Below are 13,542 nucleotides of genomic sequence, written 5' to 3'. Positions count from 1 at the left end.
TCTTGTGGAAGGACCCTACTATACTGCCAAAAATTTACACTGTTAATCTTTCTCCCAGCCTCCCCCAAAGAGAACTATGGCCTTTTACAAGAATGACTGTTCACTGGGGAAAAGGAAATAATCAGACTTTTTGGGGATTAGTGGATATTGGCTCTAAATGAACAGTAATTCCAGGGGCCCAAAATGTCACTGTGGCCCACCTGTCAGAGTAGGGAGTGTATGAAGGTCAACTTATTAATGGAGTGTTAGCTCATGTCTGTCTCACATGGGTCGAGTGGGTTCCTGAACCCATCCTATAGTGATTTCCCCAGTTCCAGAATGCATAATTGGAATAAACATCATACTCAGCAACTGGGAAAACCTCCATTGGATCCCTGACATGTGGAGTAGGGGCTATTATGGTAGAAAACGCTAAGTGGAAGCCATTAGAACAGCCCCTACCTAGGGAAATAATAAACCAAAAGCAATACCACATTCCTGGAGGGATTACAGAAATTACTACCACCATCAAAGACTCGAAGGATGCAGGGGCAGTGATTCCCCATCACATCCTCATTCAACTCGCCTATTTGGCCTGTGCAAAAAACAGGTGGATCTTAGAGAATGACAGTGGATAATTGAGAACTTAACCAGGTGGTGACTCCAATTGCAGCTGCTGTTCCTCATGTGGTTTCATTGCTTGAGCAAATTAATACGTCTCCTGGTACCTGGTATGCAGCTATTGATCTGGCTAACGCCTTTTTCTCTATACCTGTTTCAAAGGAACACCAGAAGCAGCTTGGCTTCAGCTGACAAGGCCAGCAACATGCCTTCACTGTCTTACCTCAGAGGTATATCAACGCTCCAGCCCTATGTCATAATTTAGTCTGCAGGGTCCTTGATCACCTCTCACAAGATGTCACATTGGTCCATTACATTGATGACATTGTGCTGATTGGACCTAGTAAGGAAGAAATATCAATGACTGAACTTTTTGGTAAGACATTTGTGTGCTAAACCAAAAATAAACCAAACCCATTGCCGTTGAGTCGATTCCAATCATACAGGGTGGGAAATTAACCCAATAAAAATTCAGGTGCCTTGCCCCTCAGTGAAATTTCTCATGGTCCACTAGTGTGGGGCATGTCGAGATATTCCTTCTAAAGTTAAGGATAAGTTGTTGCATCTGGCCCTTCCTACAACCAAAAAGGATACATAATGCCTGGTGGGCTTCTTTGGATTTCAGAGGCCACAGACCACTCATCTGAGTGTGTTAATTCAGCCTATTTATCAAATGATTCAAAAAGCTGCTAGTTTTGACTGACGCTCGGAACAAAAGAAGTCTCTGCAACAGATTCAGGCTGCCGTGCAAGCCATTCTGCCACTTGGGCCGTATGACTCAGCTGATCCAATGGTGCTTGAAGAGACAGTGGCAGATAGAGATGCTGTTTGGAGTCTTTGGCAGGCCCCTATTGGTGAATCACAGAGCAGACCCTTAGGATTTGGGAGCAAAATGCTGCCAACCTCTGCAGATAACCACATAACCACCCTCCTTTTGAGAAACAGTTTTTGGCTTGTTCCTGGGCCTTAGTAGAGACTGAATGTTTAAACATGGGCCACCAAGTCACCATGTGGCCTGAGCTTCCCAACATGAACTGGGTGTCATCTGACCCACAGAGTCATAAGTCAGATGTGCACAGCAGCACTCCATCATTAAAAGAAAGTATTATTGTCATGAATTGAATCGTGTCCCCCCAAAAATATATGTCACCTTGGTTAGGCCGTGATTCCCAGTATTGTGTGGTTGTCCTCCATTTTGTGATTGTAATTTTATGTCGAGAGGATTAGGGTGGGATTGTAACACCACCCTTACTCAGGTCACCTTCCTGATCCAAGGTAAAACGAGTTTCCCTGGGGTGTGGCCTGTACAACATTTTATCTCTCAAGAGATAAAAGGAAAGGGAAGCAAGCAGAGATTTGGGGATTCATACCACCAAGAAAGCAGCACCAGGAGCAGAGTGCTTCCTTTGGGCCTGGGGTCCCTGTGCCTGAGAAGCTCCTCAATGAGGAGAAGATTGATGACAAGGAATCTTCCTCCAGAGCTGACAGAGAAAGACTTCCTTTGGAGCTGAAACCCTGAGTTCGGACTTGTAAGCTACTAGACTGTGAAAGAATAAACTTCTCTTTGTTAAAGCCATCCACTTGTAGTATTTCTGTTACAGCAGCACTAGATGACTAAGACACACCTAGAGACACATCACTGATTCCATTGAACTGGAAGTTAAGAATGCCACCTGGCCACTTTGGGCTTCTCATGCAAACAGGCAAAGAAGGGACTTACCATATTTGCTGGTGTGATTATTCCTGGTTAACAAGAGGAAATCAGATTGATATTACATAATGGAGGTAAAAAAGAGTATATACAGGAGATCCCTTAGGGTGTCTCTTGGTACTACCATATCCTCTGATTAAAGTCAATGGAAAACTACAGCCACCCAATTCTGACACAACTACTAATGGCTGAGACCCTTCAGGAATGAAGGTTTGGGTCACTTCACAAGGCAAAAAACCATCACCAGTTGAGGTGCTTGCTGGGAGTAAAGGGAATATGGAATGGGTGGTGGAAGAAGATAGTTCTAAATATGAGTTAGGACCACGTGACCAGTTGCAGAAACAAGGACTGTAATTGTTATGAGTATTTATTCTTTGTATGTGTGCATCAAATATTTTTGTTTTGTTCACTTATAAAATATAATATGTAAACAGACCTAGTATGTATTTGGTTGTACGCATGTTAGTTGTAGCATGTTATGTGCAAGTATGACTTTATAAATGTCTTTATTTAAAGATTATATATGTTTTAAGGAGATATGTATAGGTGCCAAGTTGACAAGGGGTGGATTGTGATAGTTAAGGTTTTGTGTCAACTTATCCGGGCCATGATTCTCAGTGGTTTGGCAGTTATGATGTAGTTTGTAATGATCTAATGTGGCAGTTATGAATGATGTAATCAACTCCATGATGAGATCTGCTATGAGTAGCCAATCAATTGAAAGAGTTTCCTTGGGGGGTGTGGCCTGCCTCCAGTATATAAATGGATGTTCCAGCAAGGCTTTCACTCTGGATCCTACATCTGGCTTGTCATCATCTGATCTCCAGTTCCTGGGACGTGAACTAGCAGCTTATCTACCAGTCTTGGAATTCATCAGCCTCTGCAGCCTGTGAGCCAGCAGTCTGCTATCTGACCTGCCGATCTTGAGTTTGTTAGCCCCTGCAGCTACATGAGTCAGGAGAAGCCCCCAGCTTGATGCCTGACCCACAACTTGGGACTTGCTAACCTCTACAACTGTGTGAGCCATTTCCTTGAGATAAATCTCTGTCTGTCTCTCTCTCTCTCTATATATATATATATGTATACACATAAGTATATATATTTATATGCTTCGCTGCCTTTGCTTCTCTGGAGAACCCAGCCTGAGACACTAGCCTAATGCCAGGTCTGCTGGCATAGCATAAGATGATAACTTTTCTGGATATATTTGGATTTTGATAAGGAAAAGGACCTTCATCTCCAGCTAAGCTGTACACTGAGTACTTCCCTATGGAAAGCACTTGATTCTGTTCCCAGTTGTTTCTCAAGGCCACTGTAAACTCTTTTTCTAAAATCAAAACAAAAATACATCCCCATGTAGAACTCACAACCCCCTCTAGCTACTCTCTCATTTCTCTATTTCCTTTCATAACATTCTTCTCTGAAGAGTTGCCTATATTCTGTTGCCTCCATATCCTCATCTCCTATTCTCTCTCAAACCTACTCAGGCTTACATCTGTACCAGATCCACTGATACTGTACTTGTTGAGGCCACTCATGTGATGACCTCTGTGCTGCTAAATCCAACTCTCAGGGGCATTTGGATCCACTGATCACTGCGTCCTTAAAGCACTGTTGTTTTCCTTTTTGCCATCCCTCTCAATCTTTTTTGCTGACTTTGAATTGAATTGTCTTGAGAACTTACCACAGATCAATTGGCCATAGATACACAGATTTATTTTTGGACTCTCAATTATATACCATTGATCTATATATCTATCCTTATTCTCATACCACACAGTCTTTTCTGTCACCCTCATCTTTCAAAGACCTAAAAATATTGGAATGCCCCAGATCTCAGTCCTTGGATACTTTCTCTTCCTGATCACTCTTTAAGTGATGTCATGCAGCCCCAAAGTGTAAATAGAACTTACACATTGGCGACTTCCAAATTTATACCTCTATCTCAAACTCCAGACCACCTGTTATCCAGTTGCCTACTAAACATCTCCATTTGGATGTCTAATAGGCATCTCAAACCAAACATGTTCCAAACACAATTCTTGATTTCTCCTCTCTAATCTGCTTCTTCTTCACTATCCTCCATTTTAATAAATTGTCCTAGTGACTGAAGCCCCAAACCTAGGAATTTTCCCAGATTTCTTTATTTTTCTCACACTACTTATCCAACCTGTCAGCAATTCTCATCAGGTCTTCTTTCAAAAATATAGATGACTTAAATAAGTGGACAGCCATCCCATGTTAATGGGTTAGAAAACTTAATATTAAGATAAAAACACTCCCTAAACTGATCTACAGGTTCAACATAATCCCTGCCAAAATTTCTGCCAAAAAATATATTTTTTTGGACAAAAGTTGACAAGCTGGTCCTAAAATTCACATGAAAATCAAAGACGGAGAATCCTCCTGACCTCAAAACTTACTACACAGGTACAGTAACCAAGACCATGTGGTATTAGAATAAGGGCAGACATATAGATCAGCAGAAGAGAGTTGACAGTCCAGAAGTAATCTGTGGTCAATTGATTTTTGACAAGGGTGCTAAGACAATTCAATGGGAGAAAGAATAGACTTTTCAACAAATGGGTCTGGAACAACTGGATATCTACATGCAAAAGAATGAATTTGGACCTTTACCTCACACTCTATGAAAAATTAACTCAAAATGGATCAAAGAGTGAAATGTAACAACTAAAACTATAAAATTCTTTAAAGAAAACATACGTATAAATCTTGATGACCTGGGACTAGACAATGGTTTCTTAGACAAGACTTCATCTAAATTGAACTTCAACAAAAGTAAAAACATTTGTGCTCAAATGACACTATGAAAAGAGTGAAAAAAAAAAAAAACCCATGGAATGGGAGAAAAATTTTCCAAGTCATGTATTTGACAAGGGTCTAATACCCAGAATATATAAAGAACTCATAGCTCAACAACAAAAAGACAAGTAATCCCAAAGGGGTAAAGATTCAAATAGACTTTTTTCCAACAAAGACATAAAAATAGTCAAAAAGCACAGGAAAAAGAGCCTCAGTCTCATTAGTCATTAGGGAAATGAAAATCAAAACCACATTGAGACACCATATCACACTCACTAGGATGGTGATAATAAAAAAACAAACATTACCAATTGTTGGTGAGTATTTGCTGGTGACAATGTGAAATGGTGCAGCCACTGTGGAAAACAGTCTGGCAGTTCCTCATAAAGTTAGAGTAACCATATGACCCAGCAGCTCCACTCCTAGGTATACACCCAAGAGAAATGAAACCATATATCCACACAAAACGTGTACATGAATGTTCATGGCAGCATTATACCTAATAGCTGAAAAGTGGAAACAATTCAAATGTCTAACAACAGATGAATGGATAAACAAATGAGGCATATCCATATCAAAAACAAAACAGAACACAAACTCGTTGCCATGGAGTCGATTCCCACACACAACGACCCTACGGGACAGAGTAGAACTACCCATAGTGTTTCCAAGGCTGTAATCTTTATGTAAACAGACTGTCACATCTTTCTCCTATGAAACAAATGGTGGGTTAGAACTTCCAACTTATCCGCAGCTGAGTGTTTAACCACTGTGCCACCAGGGCTCTTTTTTTTATATCCATGCAATTAAATATTCCCAAAACTCAGTTTAAATATTATGCACCCATAGAAAGGAATGAAGTATTGATACACGCTACAACATGGATGAACTTTGAACTCATGCTAAATGAAAGAAGCCAGTCGCAAAATGCCATATATTGTATGATTGCATTTATATGAAATGCCCAAGGTAGGCAAACTATATAGACATAAAGTAGATTAGTGGTTTCCAGGGACAAGAGTAAAGGGGAAATGGGGAATTTCTGCTAATAGGCACAAAGTTTCTTTTTGAGGCGATGGAAATGTTCCAGAATTAAATAGTGGTAATAATTGCACAATTCTGTGGATATACTAAAAACCACTGGATTGTACACATGAAAAAGGTTTCCTCTCTCTCTCTCTCTCTGTATGAATATCCCTCAATTGTATGTCATTAGAGGTTGTTGCGTAAATTTGAATAATCATATTAACGGGTCTTCCTTGCAGGCGTATGGATATTACCCTGTCGTTGACAGCGTTGTACGTCAGGATAGATCTTGAAATGTTCTTTTTGATAATGAATGCTACCCCATTCCTCTTCAGTTTGTCATTCCTGGTGTTGTGGATTGAATTATGTCCCCCAAAATATGTGTCAACTTGGCTAAGCCACTGCCTGTCCCACTACTGTACTTTGGAAGCAAAAAAAAAGCAGATAATTTATATTCTAGATTTTACAGGTGAAGAGGAATTTTTGGATTTTGGACTTAGAGCTGATTTAAGACTTTTGCTATGCTATGATGGGGTGAATGTGTTCTACATTTGGCAAGGACATGAATTTTGGGGGCAAAAGGATGGAATGTTATGGATTGAATTGCTTCCCCCCAAAAATGTGTGTCAACTTGGCTAGGCTGTGATTCCCAGTATTGTATGATTGTCCACCATTTTGTCATCTGATGTGATTTTCCTATGTGTTGTAAATCTTCTATCTGTGATGTTAATGAGGCAGGATTAGAGGCAGTTATGTTAATGAGGCAGGATTCAATCTACAAGATTAGGTTGTATCTTTTTTTTAATTTTTTATTGTGATTTAAGTGAAAGTTAACAAATCAAGTGGGGCTCTCATACAAAAATTTATAAATACCTTGCTATATACTCCTAATTGCTGTCCCCCTAATGAGACACCACACTCCTTCCCTCCTCTATTTCTTTTCATGTCCATCTGGCCAGCTTCTGGCCCTCTCTACCCTCTCATCCCCCCTTCAGATAGGAGATGCCAACATAGTCTTATGTGTCTCCTTGATCCAAGAAGCTCATTCTTCTCCAGTATCATTGTCTATCCCATAGTCTAGTCCAATCCCTGTCTGAAGAGTTAGCTTTAGGAATGGTTCCTGTCTTGGGCTAACAGAAGGACTGGGCACCATGACCTCTGGGGTCATTCTAGTCTCAGCCAGACCATTAGCCTGGTCTTTTTACTAGGATTTGGGGTCTGCATCCCACTGCTCTCCTGCTCCCTCATGGGTTCTTTGTTGTGTTCCCTGTCACGGTACTTATCGGTTATAGCCGGGCACCATCTAGTTCTTCTGGTCTCAGGCTGATGTAGTCTCTGGTTTATGTGTCCCTTTCTGTCTCTTGGGCTCATAATTACCCTGTGTCTTTGGTGTTCTTCATTCTCCTTTGCTCCAGGTGGGTTGAGAAGATTAGGTTGTATCTTGATTCACTCTCTTTTGAGATATAAAAGAAAGAAGTGAGCAGAGATACAGAGGGACCTCTGCCACCAGACAAGAAGAGCCAGAAGCAGAGAGCATCCTTTGGACCTAGGGTCCCTGCACCAAGAAGCTCCTAGACCAAGACAAGATTGATGATAAGGACCTTCACCCAGAGCTGAGAGAGAGACAAAGCCTTCCCTGAAGTTGGCACCCTAAATTCAGGTTTCTAGCCTCCTAGACTGTGAGAGGAAACCCTGGTGGTGTAGTGGTTAAGTGCTATGGCTGCTAACCAAAAGGTCAGCAGTTTGAATCTGCCATGTGCTCCTTGGAAACTCTATGGGGAAGTTCTATTCTGTCCTATAGGGTTGCTATCAGTTGGAATCGACTCGATGACAATGGGTTTGGTTTGGTTTTGGTTAGACTGTGAGAGAGGAAATTTCTCTTTGTTAAAGCCACCCACTTGTGGTATTTTTGTTATAGAAGCACTAGATAACAAAGACACTCTGTACAGGAGACCACATGATTGTCCTATTCAAAATGGCCAATACCAGTCCATTTCAGCTTATTAATACCTAGGATATCCATCTTTATGTGTTTCATTTCATTTTTGATAACTTCCAATTTTCCTACATTCATACTTCATACCTTCCACATTCCAATTATTAATAGATGTTTGTAGCTGTTTCTTCTTATTTTGGGTAGTCCCACATCAGCAAATGAAGTTCCCAAAGCTTTACTCCATCCTTTTCATTAAGTTCAACTCTACTTTGAGGAGGCAGCTCTTCCCCAGTCATATTTTGAGTGTCGTCCAACCTGAAGGGTTCATTTTTCTGGCACTATATCAGGCACTGTTCCACTGCTATTCATAAGGTTTTCACTGGCCAATTTTTCAGAAGTAGATTGCCAGGTCCTTCTTCCTAGTCTATATCAGTCTGGAAGCTCTGCTGAAACCTGTCCATCATGGGTGACCCTGTCGGTATTTGAAATACTGGTTCCTTGTTTCCAGCCTCACAACAACACACGAGCCACCACAGTATGAAAAACTGACAGATAAGTGGTGGAAGTTGAAAATTTTTACCAATTTCTGCAGCCTGAAATTGACCAAACGTGCAATCAAGGTGCACAGAAAATTACTGGTGATTGGAATGAGAAAATCGGAAACAAAGAAGGAGGATCGGTAGTTGGAAAATATGGCATTGATGATAGAAATGATGCCAGAGATCGCATGGTAGAATTGTGCAAGACCAATGCCTTATTCATTGCAAATACCTTTTTCAACAATATAAATGGTGGCTATACATGTGGATAGAGTACAAAGGATTCAAATTGACTACATCTGTGGAAAGAGACTATGGAAAAGCTCAGTATCATCAGTCAGAACAAGGGCAGTGGTAAACTGCAGAAAACACCATCAACTGCTCATATGGAAGTTCACTTTGAAGCTGAAGAAAATTAAAACAAGTCCACGAGAGCTAAACTATGACCTTGAGTATATCCCACCTGAATTTGGAGACCATCTCAAGAATAGATTTGACACATTGAACACTAATGACTGAAGGCCAGATGAGTTGTGGGATGACACTGACATCCTACATGAAGAAAGCAAAAAGTCACTATAAAGGCAGGAAAGAAACAAAATATCAAAATGGATGTCAGAAGAGACTCTGCAATTTGCTCTTGAAGGTAGAATACCTAAAGCAAATGGAAGATTCGATGAAGTAAAAGAGCTGAACAGAAGATTTCAAAGGGCAGCTCAAAAAGAAAAAGTGAAGTATTATAATGAAATGTGCAAAGACCTGGAGTTAGAAAACCAAGAGGGAAGAACACACTCAGCATTTACCAAGCTGAAAGAACTGAAGAAAATATTCAAGCCTAGAGTTGCAATTTTGAAGGATTCCATCTGCAAAATATTGAATGACAGAGGAAGCATCAAAAGAACATGGGAGGAATAAACAGAGTCACTGTACCAAAAAGAATTGATCTACCTTAAACCATCTCAAGAGGTACCACATGATCGAGAACCAGTGGTATTGCAGGAAGAAATCCAAGCTGCACCAAAGGCTTTGGCAAAAAAACAAGGCTCTGGGAATTGACGGAATACCAGTTGAGATATTTCACCAAACAATGCAGCATTGGAGGTGCTCACTCAGCTATGCCAAAAAAATTGGCAATCCATGTTTGTGCCCATTTCAAAGAAAGGTGATGCAACAGAATGTGGAAATTATTGAACGATATCATTAATATCATACACAAGTAAAATTCTGCTGAAGATAATTAAAAAACGGTTGCATCAGTACATCAACAGGGAATTGCCAGAGATCCAAGCCAGATTCCGAAGAGGATGTGGAACCAGGGATATTATTGCTTGTGTCAGATGGATCTTGGCTGAAAGCAGAAAAAAAAAAAATTTTTTTTTTTTTTTAAGAATACCAGAAAGATGTTTAACTGTGTTACTATGCAAAGGCATTCGACCTTGTGGGTCATAGTAAATTAAATGGATAACATTGCAAAGAATAGGATTTCCAGGGAACTTAATTGTGCTCATAAGGAACCTGTACATAGAACAAGAGGCAGTTGTTCGAGCAGAACAAGAGGATGCTGCATGGTTTAAAATCAGGAAATGTTTGTGTCAGGGTTGTATCCTTTTACCATACCTATTCAATCTGTATGCTGAGCAAATAATCTGAGAAGCTGGACTCTGTGAAGAAGAATGGGGTATCAGGGTTGGAGGAAGACTCATTAACAATCTGCAATATGTAGATGACACAACCTTCCTTCCCGAAAGTGAAGAGGACTTGAAGCACTTACTGATGAATGACGTCAAAGACCACAGTCCTCAGTATGGATTACATCTCAACAAACACAAAACAAAAATCTTCACAACTAGACCAGTAAGCAATATCACGATAAATGGAGAAAAGATTGAAGTTTCCAAGGATTTCATTTTACTTGGATCCACAATCAATGCTCATGAAAGCTGCAGTCAAGAAATAAAAAGATGTATTTGCATTGGACAAATCTGCTGCAAAAGAGCTCTTCGAAGTGTTGAAAAGCAAAGATGTCACCTTGAGGACTAAGGTGCGCCTCATCCAAGTCATGGTATTTTCAACTACCTCATATGCAAGCAAAAGCTGAACGATGAATAAGGAAGGCTAAAGAAGAATTGATGATTTTGAATTATGGTGTTGTTGAAGAACATTGAATATACCATGGACTGCCAGAAGAACAAACAAATCCGTCTTGGAAGAAGTACTGCCAGAATTCTCCTTAGAAGCAAGGAGGGCAAGACTTCATCTTATGTACTTTGGTCATGTTATCCGGAGGGACCAGTTTCTGGAAGAAGACATCATGCTTGGTAAAGTAAACAAACAAACCAAGCCCATTGCCATGGAGGCCATTCCAATTCATAGGGACCCATAGGCAGAGTAGAACTGCAACACAGGGTTTCCAAGGAGTGGCTAGTGGATTTGAACTGCCAAGACGGCGACACTCAAGGAGATGGATTGACACAGTGGCCTCAATGATGGGCTCAAGCACTGCTAGTATTATGAGGACGGCACAGGACTAGGCAGAGGTTTGTTGTGTTTTAAATAATGTAGCTATGAATCAGAACCAATGTGAGGGCACCTAACAACAACAACAATTTTATGTCAATTATACCTCAAGAAATCTCCTCAAAAATAAAAAGGAAATTAAAAGGACACAGAGAATATATATACTCCTCAACAGACCACTTCTCACCCCTCCCACACCACCAGCCTAATGCAAACTATCCTCATTTCTGCAAAGGCATTAGCCTCCTAACTGATCTTTCTGCTTCTACTCTTGCCCAACTGGCTTTCCCTCCCAATGATAATCTATTGTCTACACTACAGTTGAGTCCTTGTTAAAAATGTAATGAGATCATGTTGATTTGGTCAAAATCCTCTAACAGCTTTCCATTACACTCAGAGCGTCTGTGCTTTTACTGTTTAGATGTATGGCTCCAACAGGGGATTTCCCTTGAAGAAATGGTTCCATGGCTAATAAAATTTGAAAGCCTCTTTGAGAACAGAATAGCTGACAGTGGTATATCCCGAGCCTTTTGCTTTTAACCATGAGAAGTCCTAGGGTAGGAGAAGTGCTGGGAGTAATGGAAGGAGGCACAGAAAGTGGAACAGGACCAAAGCTGGGCACCAATCCATGGAGCCAATTTCCTACTCTTCCTTCATAAACCTTTTGGTAACAGGTAGTTTGTGGGCAAACTCAAACACAGCACTCAAGAAAACTTGACTACTTTGCCTGGTCAGTCAACTCAAGTATTTATTATCTCTCTCTGTTCTCCTGATCACTATCCCAGAGTGTCTGACTTTCAGAGTTCCAATTCAGCTGAAGAAGACGGTGTGCACTATTCATTTGACAAACAAGAAAGGAAAAATTACAGAACACTTCATGGGAGAGACAAAGAGGCGTAGGTAACTGCCAGCGTAGGTGACTTGTGGTGACTGGTTCATAATCAGAAAAGACTGTTAGAAAAGGAGGAAGCACTTCTAATTTAGATAAAGAGCAAGTCACTTCCTCTTACCCTTTCTCTCCTCTCCTCCAGGCAATGAACCCACAATGTCTCTTCCCAGCTCCTCTCCACCACCACCATCCTCTGCCCTCCCTGTAAAAGATTTACCAGTCATTTCCCCGTTTTCAGCAGTGAACAAATCATCAGTCATGAGACCCAGCAACGCTGCAGAAGGTCCTGAGACTTTCATTTTTCTGTTTCAGATCCGGTACAGAACATGTTCCTTCTCCTGCTATTGTTGAGTCTGGGAATGCAGCTTTGGCAGACAGCAGGTAAGGAAGGACAAAGGGGCGGGGGGGGGGGGGACTAGGGAAAAAGAGCAGGGGTGGCCCCTGGCTGCAGCTGTTGGGGAGGGCTTTCTTTGAGTGGAAGAGTGATCAGTGGGCTGTTAGAAACGCAGCAGAAAGAACGATATTCAGAGTGGTTTGTGCATAACAATGACTTAGAATATTCACCTATCCACCCCCATTATCCAGTGACGGTAGTGACAAGGAGACAGATTCGATCTAACCATGTGCACCTGAACTGAATCTAAAGGGCTGATTTCCCATGCAGGAGACATGTCTGCCCTTCTGGTATGGAGAGTGAGGAGACAATGGTCAGAAGGATACTTGGCGGATGCCTTCACTCTAACACTTGTTGCAGATATTCTGCCAATTATTTGCAGATTCCTTTGAGTTTCTCTTTTAAAAAGCAACAGTAGCAGCCTATCGAACATTCACACCTTAATGTGGCTTACTTGAATTGAAAAATCTGATTCTTCTTAAAGTCTACATAAATAACAAACCTTGGGCTATGTATGTCTTTGGAAGTTGAAGAAAGGAGTTCTACTGGAGGGTGTGGGTGGCAAGAAGGAAGTAGTTCCAGAGTCTATTGGTCTCCTCAGGATGGTAGTTCAGACATTGCGGCTGAGCAGTCAGGACCACAAGTATGTCATTTTGGATGAACGCCAGGAGGTAGGAGAGGAAGACAGAGGTGGGGACAGGGGATTAGATCCTAGGTGATAGCAGCCCCAGCAGCATGGGAAATCCTTCGATTGAGAAATAATGACTATTTTGGCACTGACAACCTTTTGAGAGTCTTGTCCTCTTTTCCAGGTAGTCCCAATCTGCTCTTTTCCCAATCACATTCCTCTCTCTCGGGCTGCCCAGTCTTGTCTGGGCCTAGAGACACAGAGACAGGGCCCTAGTTGGGGAAGAGCCCAATACTCTGCTGGCTCCAGTTCCTCATGTTTTATAGGCAAACTATCCCCTAACTCTTAAGCCTTGGTTTGGTGGTGGTGTTAGTTGCCATGGCGGCCCTATGTGTGCTCTGTAGGATTTTCAAGGCTGCGACCTTTTGGGAGCAGATCACCAGGCCTGTCTTCCACGATGCCTCTGGGGGGGTTCAAAT

The 13,542-nt window shown here is 41.4% G+C and overlaps 1 protein-coding gene across 18 annotated transcripts in view; it reads left to right on the top strand.

Moving 5' to 3' along the window:
- Positions 1-13,542, top strand: part of PDCD1LG2 (programmed cell death 1 ligand 2) — a 97,702-nt gene that overhangs the window by 36,877 nt on the left and 47,283 nt on the right. For 17 of the 18 annotated variants that reach the window (XR_010322869.1, XR_010322870.1, XM_064290539.1 and 14 more), the window contains exon 2: positions 12,354-12,422. Coding sequence is in view for 15 of the 18 variants with exons in the window: in XM_064290539.1 (XP_064146609.1) it covers positions 12,354-12,422 (69 nt within the window). In the remaining 3 variants the exon portion in view is untranslated. Of the gene's footprint in view, positions 1-12,353; positions 12,423-12,500; positions 13,107-13,542 lie in introns of those variants that run through there. The other variant, XM_064290550.1, reaches the window with a different exon arrangement.

This window comes from Loxodonta africana, chromosome 9, assembly GCF_030014295.1.
Source record: "Loxodonta africana isolate mLoxAfr1 chromosome 9, mLoxAfr1.hap2, whole genome shotgun sequence".
NCBI classification, from domain to species: domain Eukaryota; kingdom Metazoa; phylum Chordata; class Mammalia; order Proboscidea; family Elephantidae; genus Loxodonta; species Loxodonta africana.
Note: the sequence above shows the minus strand (reverse complement) of the source record. Positions and strands in the feature narration are given on the sequence as shown.